The sequence below is a fragment of the Salvelinus namaycush genome, chromosome 21, assembly GCF_016432855.1.
Source record: "Salvelinus namaycush isolate Seneca chromosome 21, SaNama_1.0, whole genome shotgun sequence".
NCBI classification, from domain to species: domain Eukaryota; kingdom Metazoa; phylum Chordata; class Actinopteri; order Salmoniformes; family Salmonidae; genus Salvelinus; species Salvelinus namaycush.
The window spans coordinates 55613335-55629239 of NC_052327.1; the positions used below are offsets into that span (position 1 = coordinate 55613335).

At 45.0% G+C, this 15905-nt stretch overlaps 1 protein-coding gene across 1 annotated transcript in view; it reads left to right on the forward strand.

Annotated features, from left to right (window-relative positions):
- The window catches only part of LOC120065987 (anoctamin-3-like), a 109227-nt gene that overhangs the window by 48152 nt on the left and 45170 nt on the right, over positions 1-15905 (forward strand). The window contains exons 5-9 of the mRNA XM_039017026.1: positions 4540-4703; positions 5405-5560; positions 8030-8130; positions 8371-8415; positions 9912-10046. Of these exons, the coding sequence (XP_038872954.1) occupies positions 4540-4703; positions 5405-5560; positions 8030-8130; positions 8371-8415; positions 9912-10046 (601 nt within the window). The remainder of the gene's footprint in view (positions 1-4539; positions 4704-5404; positions 5561-8029; positions 8131-8370; positions 8416-9911; positions 10047-15905) is intronic.

Genomic DNA, 15905 nt, shown 5'->3' on the forward strand with positions numbered 1-15905 from the left:
AAATGTACAGCTGTGTGTCATCCGCATAGCAGTGAAAGTTAACATTATGTTTTCGAATAACATCCCCAAGAGGTAAAATATATAGTGAAAACAATAGTGGTCCTTAAACGGAACCCTGAGGAACACCGAAATGTACAGTTGATTTGTCAGAGGACAAACCATTCACAGAGACAAACTGATATCTTTCCGACAGATAAGATCTAAACCAGGCCAGAACTTGTCCGTGTAGACCAATTTGGGTTTCCAGTCTCTCCAAAAGAATGTGGTGATCGATGGTGTCAAAGGCAGCACTAAGGTCTAGTAGCACGAGGACAGATGCAGAGCCTCGGTCTGACGCCATTAAAAGGTCATTTACCACCTTCACAAGTGCAGTCTCAGTGCTATGATGGGGTCTAAAATAATAATAATGACACAAGCCACTCTCTAGGGCGCTAACCCTAGTTAATAATGACACACGCCACTCTCTAGGGCGCTAACCCTAGTTAATAATGACACAAGCCACTCTCTAGGGCGCTAACCCTAGTTAATAATGACACACGCCACTCTCTAGGGCGCTAACCCTAGTTAATAATGACACACGCCACTCTCTAGGGCGCTAACCCTAGTTAATAATGACACGCCACTCTCTAGGGCGCTAACCCTAGTTAATAATGACACACGCCACTCTCTAGGGCGCTAACCCTAGTTAATAATAATGACACTATCCACTCTCTGGGGAGATAACCCAAGTTAATAATAATGACACTATCCACTTTTCATTCTCTCTTGATTTTTAACATGGTCGTTAGCATTAGGTTCGCCAGACAATTTCTTTGCATCTCAACGCAAGAGGCGTCACTGCAGTCCCTGGTTCGAATCCAGGCTGCATCATATCGGGCCGTGATTGGGAGTCCCATAGGGTGGCGCACAATTGGCCGAGCGTCGTTCGGATTTGGCCGGGGTAGGCCGTCATTGTAAATAAGAATTTGTTCTTAACTGACTTGCCTAGTTAAATAAAGGTTAAATTTGCCCAGAACTAGCTCAATATCTAGCTGTCGTATAAGAACACGACTACAGCGTCCATAAAGTCACCAGTAGACTTGACACCTTTCAAACTGTTGTTAGGGGCAACAGTTTTGATTACATTTATAATTTATCGTGCTCATTTTTGTCCATTTAAGAACAAACGATGTACTACTTTTTTTGTAACATTTCTCACGATGCTAACATATTTTTTAGCCGGATCTCAGAGTTCTAACACTGGGTCGGTTGCTCGGCAACAACACAGCTGCTTGCACCAGGCTGGCTGCCAGTCATAAGAAGTGTATATGCGAACAAACCTAGGTTCCTGTAGATAGATAGCTACAGTGGGGCAAAAAAAGTATTTAGTCAGCCACCAATTGTGCAAGTTCTCCCACTTAAAAAGATGGCCTGTAATTTTCATCATAGGTACACTTCAACTATGACATTGTTGAGATAAACTTTTGTTATTGACCAAATACTTATTTTCCACCATAATTTGCAAATAAATTCATTAAAAATCCTACAATGTGATTTTCTGGATTATTTTTTTCATTTTGTCTGTCATAGTTGAAGTGTACCTATGATGAAAATTACAGGCCTCTCTCATCTTTTTAAGTGGGAGAACTTGCACAATTGGTGGCTGACTAAATACTTTTTTGCCCCACTGTATATGGTGGTGTTCAAGCTGAGGTTAATCAATAAATGCAAAAGCAGATATTTTGATTAGCTAGGTAGCTAATGTTACCAAGCTTGTACAAAGTCCAGCAGCTAGCCTCTAGCTAACTAGCTAACACCAGTCAGCTGAAAGCTAGCTAGCTAACGAACAGGCAAATTAAGCATGTGAATGTGCTTTTGATTAGCTAGGTAGCTAGCTAGCTAACATAACATTAGTAAGATGAGTGCTAACTATGTCTATGTAGCTAACCAACAAACAAGGACAGCTAGCTAGCTATATTTTGCTAAGTAAGATTTTTTATATAAGGAAGTCAGTGTAAACTGCTGTAAACCCTGTAATCGGGGGCACAAATATGCACAAATAAGATGGTTAAAGTCCTTGGCTGCTATGATTGCCAGTTAACTACAGTTGAAGTCAGAAGTTTACATACACCTTAGCCAAATACATTTAAACTCCGTTTTTCACAATTCCTGACATTCAATCTTAGTAAAAAATTCCCTGCCTTAGGTCAGTTAGGATCACCACTTTATTTTAAGAATGTGAAATGTCAGTATAATTAGTAGAGAGAATGATTTATTTCAGCTTTTACTTCTTTCATCACATTCCCAGTGGGTCAGAAGTTTACATACTAATTGAGTGTATTTGGTAGCATTGTCTTTAAATTGTTTAACTTGGGTCAAACGTTTCGGAAAGCCTTCTACAAGCTTCCCACAATAAGTGCACCAGTCCCTCCTGCAGCAAAGCACCCCCACAACATGATGCTGCCACCCCCGTGCTTCATGGTTGGGATGGTGTTCTTCGGCTTGCAAGCGTCCCCCCTTTCCTCCAAACATAATGATGGTTATTATGGCCTAACAGTTCTATTTTTGTTTCATCAGACCAGAGGACATTTCCACACAGTGGCGACCCAGGGATGTGTGGGCTTTGGGGACCTTTAACAGAATGGGACTGGCAGAACGGGTGTTGTATGTGGAGGATTAGGGCTGCAGTAGATATTTCAGATAGGGGGGAGTGAGGCATAAGAGGGTTTTATAAATAAACTTCAACCAGTTGGTCTTGCGACGGGTATACAGAGATGAGCAGTTTACAGAGGAGTATAGAGTGCAGTGATGTGTCCTATAAGGGAGCATTGGTGGCAAACCTGATGGCCAAATGGTAAAGAACATCTAGCCGCTAGAGAGCACCCTTACATGCTGATCTATAAATGATGTCTCTGTAATCTAGCATGGGTAGGATGGTCATCTGAATCAGGGTTAGTTTGGCAGCTGGGGTGAAAGAGGAACGATTACGATAGAGAAAACCAAGTCTAGATTTAACTTTAGCCTGCAGCTTTGATATGTGCTGAGAGAAGGACAGTGTACCGTCTAGCCATACACTGTACCCAAACCGGCTGCGCGCGTGCGCTATCGTGCATAAATGTATTTTGCCCCCCCACACCAAACGCGATCATGACACGCAGGTAAAAATATCAAAACAAACTCTGAACCAATGACATTAATTTGGGGACAGGTCGAAAAGCATTAAACATGTACGGCAATTTAGCTAGTTAGCTTGCACTTGCTAGCTAACATTAATTTGTCCTTTTTAGCTAGCTTGCTGTTGCTAGCTAATTTCTCCTGGGATATAAACATTGAGTTGTTATTTTACCTGAAATGCACAAGGACCTCTACTCCGACAATTAATCCACACATAAAACGGCCAACTGAATTGTTTCTAGTCATCTCTCCTCCTTCCAGGCTTTTTCATAGTTTCATTTATATGGTGATCGCATCTAAACTTTCATTGTACTACCACGACTACCGGCAAAACAGTTCGTCTTTCAATCACCCACGTGGGTATAACCAATGAGGAGGTGGCACGTAGGTACCTGCTTCTATAAACCAATGAGGATATGGGAGAGGCAGGGCTTGCAGCGCGATCTGCGTCAGAAATAGGAATGACTTCTATTTTAGCCCGCAGACGCTCGTTGGCGCGCGCGAGCAGTGTGGGTGCAATAATTGAATAACATGGATTTCTACATTTATTTTGCGACGCTCGCGCACGCGACGTGTCCGGTCTGGTCAGCATGTTAGCAGCATGAAATACCATGACATCATAACATGACGACATAACATGACATCCAATACAAATACTGTCCTGACCTTTTACTGATCATCCTGGATCTGTCTCTGTCTGTCTGTCTGTCTGTCTGTCTGTCTGTCTGTCTGTCTGTCTGTCTGTCTGTATCTGTCTGTCTGTCCTGACCTTTTACTGATCATCCTGTATCTGTCTGTCTGTCTGTCCTGACCTTTTTACTGATCATCCTGTATCTGTCTGTCTGTCTGTCCTGACCTTTTTACTGATCATCCTGTATCTGTCTGTCTGTCCTGACCTTTTTACTGATCATCCTGTATCTGTCTGTCTGTCTGTCCTGACCTTTTTACTGATCATCCTGTATCTGTCTGTCTGTCCTGACCTTTTACTGATCATCCTGTATCTGTCTGTCTGTCTGTCCTGACCTTTTTACTGATCATCCTGAATCTGTCTGTCTGTCTGTCCTGACCTTTTTACTGATCATCCTGTATCTATCTGTCTGTCTGTCTGTCCTGACCTTTTTACTGATCATCCTGTATCTATCTGTCTGTCTGTCTGTCCTGACCTTTTACTGATCATCCTGTATCTGTCTGTCTGTCTGTCTGTCTGTCTGTCTGTCTGTCTGTCTGTCTGTCTGTCTGTCTGTCCTGACCTTTTACTGATCATCCTGTATCTATCTGTCTGTCCTGACCTTTTACTGATCATCCTGTATCTGTCTGTCTGTCTGTCTGTCTCTGTCTGTCTGTCCTGACCTTTTACTGATCATCCTGTATCTCTTTGTCTGTCAGAAGCGGCGAAGGACAACTATGGGGAGGAGTCAGAAGCTGTGAAGGACCACTATGGGGTGGAGTCAGAAGCTAGTGCGTACAAGGCAGGAAGAACAGACGAGTCGTTTCTCATTCAGAAACCTGTCAACCGAGCCAAATTAGAGGCACGAGCAGATTCGCTCCAGGTACCACAAACACAAGCACACAGTAAAAGGAAGGCCGGCCCTCTCAATCTGATTGGCCGTCAGGCATGTCAATCACCCTGCTTATTCCACCCAATCGGGACTCTTGGACGCACAGCAGGGCTCCTTCCTTGACAACCTCAAGTTAGCACGTTTACATGCTGATGGACTATTCACATGCTGTTTCCTAACCTATTTATTCCCTATATCATTAAATTAAGACCACACAAGTAGATAAAACATCTTCAAATGCAAGGGGTATTTCCGTGTGTGTGTGTGGTGGTGACAAAGCTTACAGTTATGGGCCTCAACGTCACGTTCTGACCAGACAACCCTAGAGTGGGCAGATCTATGTCAATCAGCACATAAGTACATTGCAGGTGAGGGCTCAGAGCCAACCTCTCAGACGAGCACCCACCCAATAACCAGAATGACACTGCGCCAATCTTTTTCAATGTCTCACAGTTGACGCAGCTTTTGAAACATTTGATTGAGGCTAACTATCAAGCATGAATGAAAGTCACTCTGTTTTGCCACCACACTAAATGCTATTTAAAACATACATTTATTTGAGGTTATTAATATGATTATGAGTTTAGTTGGGGAGAGGAAAAAAAAACTCAAGTTGTCGACATAAGTGTTTTATTATTTGCTTTATGGATGTGTTATGAAGGCCTATTACTGATAAACACTTATTTCCGTAGGGAACCGACGCTGGGCAGCCGTCCGGTCTGATGTTCAGAGATGGAAAGAAGCGTATCGATTACATCCTGGTCTATAAGAAGTCCAGTCCTCTGGTGGAAAAGAGAGTCACCTTCGAGAGGAACCTGAGAGCTGAGGGGCTGATGCTGGAGAAAGTGGTAGGGTACATTGTACTATACTCTAACAAGAGGTCAGAGTGACGGCAACAGGCGGCCTGCTGGGCTAAAACCGGCACGCGAGTTATACTTTTTGGGGGGGAGATTATAGTTTTTTTTTTTTTTTTTTTTTTTTTTTTTAAAGAAGACTAAAATCACTAAAGACTTCAGCTGATAATGAGTTTTATTTAGGAAATCTGTTCCCAAGTATTCCTACGAATGTGATAATTTCTCAATGTAATAAAGGTATGAAATTATTGTTATTTTCAAATAGAATCTCTTTTTTTGGGCTTAGTTGTGGTCCATTTGCAGTGTACAAATTATTATAATTATGTTCCGGCCTTCCGCTCCTCACAGAAATCGGCCCATGGCTGAATCTAGTTGCCCTACCCCTGGTATATATACTGAACCAAAATATAAACGCAACAACTTCCAACGATTTTAGCGAGTTACAATTCATATAAGAAAATCTGTTAATTTAAATAAATAAGACCCTAGTCTATGGATGTCACATGACTGGACAGGGGTTGCAGCCAAAGGTGGGTCTGGGAGGGCATAGGCCCACCCAATTGGGAGCCAGGCCCAGCCAATCAGAATGAGTTTTATCCCACAAAAAAGGGCTTTATTACAGACATAAATACTCTTCAGTTTCATCAGCTGTCCGGGTGGCTGGTCTCAGACGATCCCGCAGGTGAAGAAGCCGGATGTGGAAGTCCTGGGCTGGCATGGTTACACGTCGACTGCAGTTGTGAGGCCGGTTGGACGTACTGCCAAATTCTCTAAAACGATGTTGGAAGCGGCTTATGGTAGAGAAATGAACATTCAATTATCTGGAAACAGCTCTGGTGTACATTTCTGCAGTCAGCATGCCAATTGCACCCTCCCTCAAAACTTGATACATCTGTGGCATTGTGTTGTGTGACAAAACTGCACATTTTAGAGTGGCCTTTATTGTCCCCCAGCACAAGGTGCACCTGTGTAATGAACATGCTGTTTAATCAGCTTGTTGATAATCCAACCACCTGACAGGTGTGGCATATCTTGGCCAAGGAGAAATGCTCAGGGATGTAAACACATTTCTGCACAAAATTTGAGATAAATACACTTTCTGTGCATAGAGGATCTTTTATTTCAGCTCATGAAACATGGGACCAACACTTTACATGTTGTGTTTATATTTTTGTTCAGTATAATATAGGCTAGAGGAGCGTGTGAGCTGAGGGGCTGATGCTGGAGAAAGAGGTATACTATTAATATAGTACATACTCTACTACTGTGTACTACATTAATATAGTACATACTCTACTACTGTATACTACAACTACATTAATATAGTATATACTCCACTACTGTATACTACATTAATATAGTATATACTATACTACTGTATACTACATTCATATAGTACATACTCTACTACTGTATACTACATTCATATAGTACATACTCTACTACTGTATACTACATTAATATAGTACATACTCTTCCCACATTGCCCCTACAGCTCTATATTAATGACAAAGTTTGTATTTGTCTTTGTATTTTTGTTACAGAAACTACAGAGAATTTTTATACAATGCCTTGAATTTGTTTTAACAACTATTATTTAACTATTTGGTAAATTGGTGTCCCACTGGGCACGTACGTGTCTGTTCACCGTCTCCTTTTGATTTACATTTGGTTTGGTTGTCCCACTAACATGAATTCAACGTGAAATCAACAAAACATGTCGTCATGTCATTTGATTTCGGTGAAAAATGGAGTGGGGGGGGGGGGGAATAACGTTGATGACTTTCTGCATATCCAATCACGTCATCACATACTTTTTGCATATCCAATCACGTCATCACATACTTTTTGCATATCCAATCACGTCATCACATACTTTTTGCATATCCAATCACGTCATCACATACTTTTTGCATATCCAATCACGTCATCACATACTTTTTGCATATCCAATCACGTCATCACATACTTTTTGCATATCCAATCACGTCATCACATACTTTTTGCATATCCAATCACGTCATCACATACTTTTTGCATATCCAATCACGTTGTCACATACTTTTTGCATATCCAATCACGTCATCACATACTTTTTGCATATCCAATCACGTCATCACATACTTTTTGCATATCCAATCACGTCATCACATACTTTTTGCATATCCAATCACGTCATCACATACTTTTTACATATCCAATCACGTCATCACATACTTTTTGCATATCCAATCACGTCATCACATACTTTTTGCATATCCAATCACGTCATCACATACTTTTTGCATATCCAATCAGTTTTACCACGTTGACTCAACGTCATCACATACGTTTTGTTGTTGAAATGACAACTTTGATTCAGCCAGTTTTTTTGCCCAGTGGGGTGGCACTCGTGAGCATATTCTCAAATATTGTCATCGTGTCTTTGTCACAAGCTAATTTCCAATTTCGTCCCTTCGAAAGCCGTCTCTGACCAACACCGACGTCATGTTTGTGAAGATCCATGCCCCCTGGGACACACTCTGTAAATACGCTGAGCAGATGAATGTCAGAATGCCATTCAGGTAGCACTTCCTATGAATACCCTCTACATAATGCATTATAATACACATTTATAACACCTTATGAGCTATACACAATGCATTATAATACATGACATAAGCGCTTAACAACTACTCACAAACATCTATAACTACAGTTCATTCAATAAAGTATTAGGAGCTCTTTGTATGGCTTGATCCGGTTGGATTCTTCGACTCAACTGTCAATGTCTTCTAATTTATTGTTTTTGATTTTTTTCCCAGGAAAAAAATTTACTTTACGGATTGGAAGAGCAAAGTTATGGGCAGGCAAGTGGATTTACATGATATCTTATTAGGTTCAGGCACAGTGTGATGCCGAGCTTTACTGGTTGAGCACTGCAGAGCACTTCTAATGAAATACAGGATCGGGAGCATTCAACACCGTGATGGTGCTGAGCCCGTGGTCGAAGTCGCAGTTAACACAGCTGGAGTGGCCCTGTTGACATCACCGTGATGGTGCTGAGCCCGTGGTCGAGTCGCAGTAACACAGCTGGAGTGGCCCTGTTGACATCACCATGATGGTGCTGAGCCCGTGGTCGAGTCGCAGTAACACAGCTGGAGTGGCCCTGTTGACATCACCATGATGGTGATGAGCCCGTGGTCGAGTCGCAGTAACACAGCTGGAGTGGCCCTGTTGACATCACCGTGATGGTGCTGAGCCCGTGGTCGAAGTCGCAGTTAACACAGCTGGAGTGGCCCTGTTGGCATCACCGTGAGCTGTAGCTGTTATTTTATTTGTAGAATAGAGAGAACAGAAAGAGATAGAGGTAGAAAGACACGGACAAGAAGGCAGGGAAGTTTGTTCTGGAGTCCAGAGTCCCACTGCTACACTGCCGCGACAGGGAGGTCCATGGGGAGGCGCACATTTGGCCTAGCGTCGTCCGTGTTAGGGAGGGTTTGGCCGGCAGGGATATCTTTGTCTCATCGCAGACTAGCAACTCCTGTGGCGGAACGGGTGCAGCCCACACTGAAACGGTCACCATGTGTACGGTGTTTCCTCCTCCTACACATTGGTGCGGCTGGTTTCCGGGTTAAGTGGTCATTGTGTCAAGAAGCAGTGCGGCTTGGTTGGGTTGTGTTTCGGAGGACGCATGGCTCTCGAACTTCGCCTCTCCCGAGTTCGTACGGGAGTTGCAGCGATAAGACAAGACTGTAACTACTAACAATTGGATACCACGAAATTGGGGAGAAAAAAAGGGTAAAAAAAATTAAAATAATCCAAATCTGCAGCCATTGATCATGGGCCATCAGGAGTTAGAAGAAGGTAAACCATGATTAGATCACGGAGGGTGAGTGGGTCAAACTGTCATAATACTCTACCTCAGAGGAATTAATTCACGATTTAATGAATTAGTTCAGGATTAGTTTATCCTGCTATTTAAACATGTTATGTTGTGTATACGAATTGTCGATATTAAGCTCTTTTAAGCCCAATAATAAGTCACCCTGAATCACTAAAGCGTGTCTGCTGCAAAGTAAACAAGACATAATAATGAAGTCTTCTATTGAGTGTTTGACTGTAAAAATGCAAAATGTGATTTCTATGTGATTTTAATTATTATCATTGATAAAATAAAACGATATCTGGAATAATATTGGTAAATTAACCCTATGTGGTCTGTTGCTAGGCTAATCTTGGTAAATTAAAACCCTGTGTGGTCTGTTACTAGGCTAATCCTGGTAAATTAAAACCCTATGTGGTTTGTTGCTAGGCTAATCCTGGTAAATGAATCTGATTTTCTCTGTGTCCTCTCTCCCTGAAGCCGGTTCCATCTGAGGTGTCGTCAGATAAAGAGCTGGTTACCCAGGAACCCCATGAAGCTGGACAAAGAGGCCCTACCTGACCTAGAGGAGACAGACTGCTATACAGCCCCGTTCAGCAGGGCACGCATGCACCAGTAGGTTCTATACCTAACCCCCTGACCCTAACCTCAACCCCCTAACCTGACCCTAACCTCAACCCCCTACCCTGACCCTTACCTCAACCCCCTAACCTAACCCTTACCTCAACCCCCTAACCTAACCCTTACCTCAACGCCCTAACCTAACCCTAACCCTTACCTCAACCCCCTAACCTAACCCTAACCTCAACCCCCTAACCTAACCCTTACCTCAACCCCCTAACCTAACCCTAACCCTTACCTCAACCCCCTAACCTAACCCTAACCTCAACCCCTAACCCTAACCTCAACCCCCTAACCTAACCCTTACCTCAACCCCCTAACCTAACCCTAACCCTTACCTCAACCCCCTTACCTCAACCCCCTAACCCTTACCTCAACCCCCTAACCTAACGCTTACCTCAACCCCTTAACCCTTACCTCAACCCCCTAACCCTTACCTCAACCCCCTAACCCTTACCTCAACCCCCTAACCCTAACCGCAACCCCCTAACCTAACCCTTACCGCAACCCCCTAACCCTTACCCTTACCTCAACCCCCTAACCTAACCTAACCCTTACCTCAACCCCCTAACCCTTACCTCAACCCCCTAACCTAACCCTTACCTCAACCCCCCAACCTAACCCTAACCTCAACCCCCTAACCTAACCCTTACCTAAACCCCCCAACCTAACCCTAACCTCAACCCCTAACCTAACCCTAACCTCAACCCCTAACCTAACCCTTACCTCAACCCCCTAACCCTTACCTCAACCCCCTAACCTAACCCTAACCTCAACCCCCCAACCTAACCCTAACCTCAACCCCCCAACCCTTACCTCAACCCCCTAACCTAACCCTTACCTCAACCCCCCAACCTAACCCTTACCTCAACCCCCCAACCTAACCCTTACCTCAACCCCCTAACCTAACCCTAACCTCAACCCCCTAACCTAACCCTAACCTCAACCCCCTAACCTAACCCTTACCCTAACCCATAACCCTTACCTCAACCCCCTAACCAAACCCTTACCTCAACCCCCTAACCCTTACCTCAACCCCCTAACCTAACCCTAACCTCAACCCCTAACCTAACCCTAACCTCAACCCCCTAACCTAACCCTAACCTCAACCCCTAACCTAACCCTAACATCAACCCCCTAACCTAACCCTAACCCTAAACTCAACCCCCTAACCAAACCCTTACCTCAACCCCCTAACCTAACCCTAACCTCAACCCCTAACCCTAACCTCAACTCCCTAACCTAACCCTTACCTCAACCCCCTAACCTAACCCTAAGCCTTACCTCAACCCCCTAACCTAACCCTAACCTCAACCCCTAACCCTAACCTCAACTCCCTAACTTAACCCTAACCTCAACCCCCTAACCCTAACCTCAACCCCCTAACCTAACCCTAACCTCAACCCCTAACCTAACCCTAACCTCAACCCCCTAACCTAACCCTAACCCTAAACTCAACCCCCTAACCTAACCCTTACCTCAACTCCCTAACCTAACCCTTAACTCAACCCCCTAACCAAAACCTTACCTCAACCCCCTAACCTAACCCTTACCTCAACCCCCTAACCTAACCCTAACCTCAACCCCTAACCCTAACCTCAACTCCCTAACCTAACCCTTACCTCAACCCCCTAACCTAACCCTAAGCCTTACCTCAACCCCCTAACCTAACCCTAACCTCAACCCCTAACCCTAACCTCAACTCCCTAACTTAACCCTAACCTCAACCCCCCAACCTAACCCTTACCTCAACCCCCTAACCTAACCCTAACCCTTACCTCAACCCCCCAACCTAACCCTAACCTCAACCCCCTAACCTAACCCTAACCTCAACCCCCTAACCTAACCCTTACCTTAACCCACTAACCCTTACCTCAACCCCCTAACCTAACCCTTACCCTAACCCATAACCCTTACCTCAACCCCCTAACCCTTACCTCAACCCCCTAACCTAACCCTTACCTCAACCCCCCAACCTAACCCTAACCTCAACCCCCCAACCTAACCCTTACCTCAACCCCCTAACCTAACCCTAACCCTTACCTTAACCCCTAAACCTAACCCTTACCTTAACCCCCTAAACCTAACCCTTACCTTAACCCCTAACCCTTACCTTAACCCCCTAAACCTAACCCTTACCTTAACCTAACCCTTACCTTAACCCCTAACCCTTACCTTAACCCCCTAAACCTAACCCTTACCTTAACCCCTAAACCTAACCCTTACCTTAACCCCCTAACCCTAACCCTTACCTTAACCCCCTAACCCTTACCTCAACCCCCTAACCTAACCCTTACCTCAACCCCCCAACCTAACCCTAACCTCAACCCCCTAACCTAACCCTAACCTCAACCCCCTAACCTAACCCTTACCTTAACCCACTAACCCTTACCTCAACCCCCTAACCTAACCCTTACCCTAACCCATAACCCTTACCTCAACCCCCTAACCCTTACCTCAACCCCCTAACCTAACCCTTACCTCAACCCCCCAACCTAACCCTAACCTCAACCCCCCAACCTAACCCTTACCTCAACCCCCTAACCTAACCCTAACCCTAACCTCAACCCCCTAACCTAACCCTTACCTTAACCCACTAACCCTTACCTCAACCCCCTAACCCATAACCCTTACCTCAACCCCCCAACCTAACCCTTACCTCAACACCCTAACCCTAACCCTTACCTCAACACCCTAACCCTAACCCTTACCTCAACCCCCTAACCCTTACCTCAACCCCCATAACCTAACCCTTACCTCAACCCCCCAACCTAACCCTTACCTCAACCCCCTAACCTAACCCTAACCTCAACCCCCTAACCTAACCCTTACCTCAACCCCCTAACCTAACCCTAACCTCAACCCCCTAACCTAACCCTAACCTCAACCCCCTAACCTAACCCTTACCCTAACCCATAACCCTTACCTCAACCCCCTAACCAAACCCTTACCTCAACCCCCTAACCCTTACCTCAACCCCCTAACCTAACCCTAACCTCAACCCCTAACCTAACCCTAACCTCAACCCCCTAACCTAACCCTAACCTCAACCCCTAACCTAACCCTAACATCAACCCCCTAACCTAACCCTAACCCTAAACTCAACCCCCTAACCAAACCCTTACCTCAACCCCCTAACCTAACCCTAACCTCAACCCCTAACCCTAACCTCAACTCCCTAACCTAACCCTTACCTCAACCCCCTAACCTAACCCTAAGCCTTACCTCAACCCCCTAACCTAACCCTAACCTCAACCCCTAACCCTAACCTCAACTCCCTAACTTAACCCTAACCTCAACCCCCTAACCCTTACCTCAACCCCCATAACCTAACCCTTACCTCAACCCCCTAACCAAACCCTTACCTCAACCCCCTAACCTAACCCTAACCTCAACCCCCTAACCCTAACCCTTACCTCAACCCCCTAACCCTAACCCTTACCTCAACCCCTAACCCTTACCTCAACCCCTAACCCTTACCTCAACCCCCTAACCTAACCCTAACCTCAACCCCTAACCTAACCCTAACCCTTACCTCAACCCCCTAACCCTAACCCTTACCTCAACCCCCTAACCCTTACCTCAACCCCCATAACCTAACCCTTACCTCAACCCCCTAACCAAACCCTTACCTCAACCCCCTAACCAAACCCTTACCTCAACCCCCTAACCCTAACCCTAATCTCAACCCCCTAACCCTAACCTCAACCCCTAACCCTTACCTCAACCCCCATAACCTAACCCTTACCTCAACCCCCATAACCTAACCCTAACCTCAACCCCTAACCCTTACCTCAACCCCCATAACCTAACCCTTACCTCAACCCCCTAACCTAACCTCAACCCCTAACCTAACCCTAACCTCAACCCCCTAACCCTTACCTCAACCCCCTAACCTAACCCTTACCTCAACCCCCTAACCTAACCCTTACCTCAACCCCCTAACCTAACCCTTACCTCAACCCCCTAACCCTAACCCTTACCTCAACCCCCTAACCTAACCCTAACCTCAACCCCCTAACCTAACCCTAAGCCTTACCTCAACCCCCTAACCTGACCCTTACCTCAACCCCCTAACCTAACCCTTACCTCAACCCCCTAACCATAACCTCAACCCCCTAACCTAAGCCTTACCCTTTCCCCAGTCACTACAACACTCTAACACAAACAGTCAATCTGACACGAACAGCTTGTGAGAGAGACTGGCTCATATGTGTGTTTGTTACAGGCTACACTGGAGGTGTAAACAGAGGAGGAAGAGATGAAGTTATCTTTAGACAGTGTTCTGTCTCTGTTATGATCATCTCCCCTGCTAGCATCTCAATCTTCCCATCACTTGTAAAATAGACTGGCTTGTATGAAATGTTATGTGTTTGTGTGAATTGGAGGCAACCGAGGAGGACGAAATGATGATAGAATGACTGCAGATAAAGATGCTATAATACAGTTCATAACGGCAGCTGCCGTCTCTATGACAACTCCCCCTTTCTTTCCTGTCTTTATGACAACTCCCCCTTTCTTTCCTGTCTTTATGACAACTCCCCCTTTCTTTCCTGTCTTTATGACAACTCCCCTTTTCTTTCCTGTCTCTATGACAACTCCCCCTTTCTTTCCTGTCTCTTTGACAACTCCCCCTTTCTTTTCGGTCTCTATGACAACTTCCCCGTTCTTTTCTGTCTCTGACAATTTCCCCGTTCTTTTCTGTCTCTGACAATTTCCCCGTTCTTTTCTGTCTCGGACAACTTCCCCGTTCTTTTCTGTCTCTGACAACTCCCCCTTTATTTTCTGTCTCTGACAACTCCCCCTTTATTTTCTGTCTCTATGACAACTCCCCCTTTATTTTCTGTCTCTGACAACTCCCCCTTTATTTTCTGTCTCTGACAACTCCCCCTTTCTTTTCGGTCTCTGACAACTCCCCCTTTCTTTACTGTCTCTATGACAACTCCCCCTTTCTTTACTGTCTCTATGACAACTCCCCCTTTCTTTACTGTCTCTATGACAACTCCCCCTTTCTTTCTGGTCTCTATGACAACTCCCCCTTTCTTTACTGTCTCTATGACAACTCCCCCTTTTCGGTCTCTGACAACTCTCCCTTTATTTACTGTCTCTGACAACTCCCCCTTTCTTTACTGTCTCTATGACAACTCCCCCTTTTCGGTCTCTGACAACTCCCCCTTTATTTACTGTCTCTGACAACTCCCCCTTTTCTGTCTCTGACAACTCCCCCTTTTCTGTCTCTGACAACTCCCCCTTTCTTTTCTGTCTCTATGTCAACTCCCCCTTTCTTTTCGGTCTCTATGACAACTCCCCCTTTCTTTACTGTCTCTATGACAACTCCCCCTTTCTTTTTGGTCTCTATGACAACTCCCCCTTTCTTTTCTGTCTCTGACAACTCCCCCTTTCTTTACGGTCTCTGACAACTCCCCCTTTCTTTATGGTCTCTATGATAACTCCCCCTTTCTTTACTGTCTCTATGACAACTCCCCCTTTTCGGTCTCTGACAACTCCCCCTTTATTTACTGTCTCTGACAGCTCCCCCTTTCTTTACCGTCTCTTTGACAAATCCCCCTTTCTTTACCGTCTCTTTGACAAATCCCGCTTTCTTTACCGTCTCTATGACAACTCCCCCTTTCTTTACCGTCTCTGTTACGACAACTCCCCCTTTCTTTACCGTCTCTGTTACGACAACTCCCCCTTTCTTTACGGTCTCTGTTACGACAACTCCCCCTTTCTTTACGGTCTCTGTTACGACAACTCCCCCTTTCTTTACGGTCTCTGTTACGACAAGTCCCCCTTTCTTTACGGTCTCTGTTACGACAACTCCCCCTTTCTTTACGGTCTCTGTTACGACAA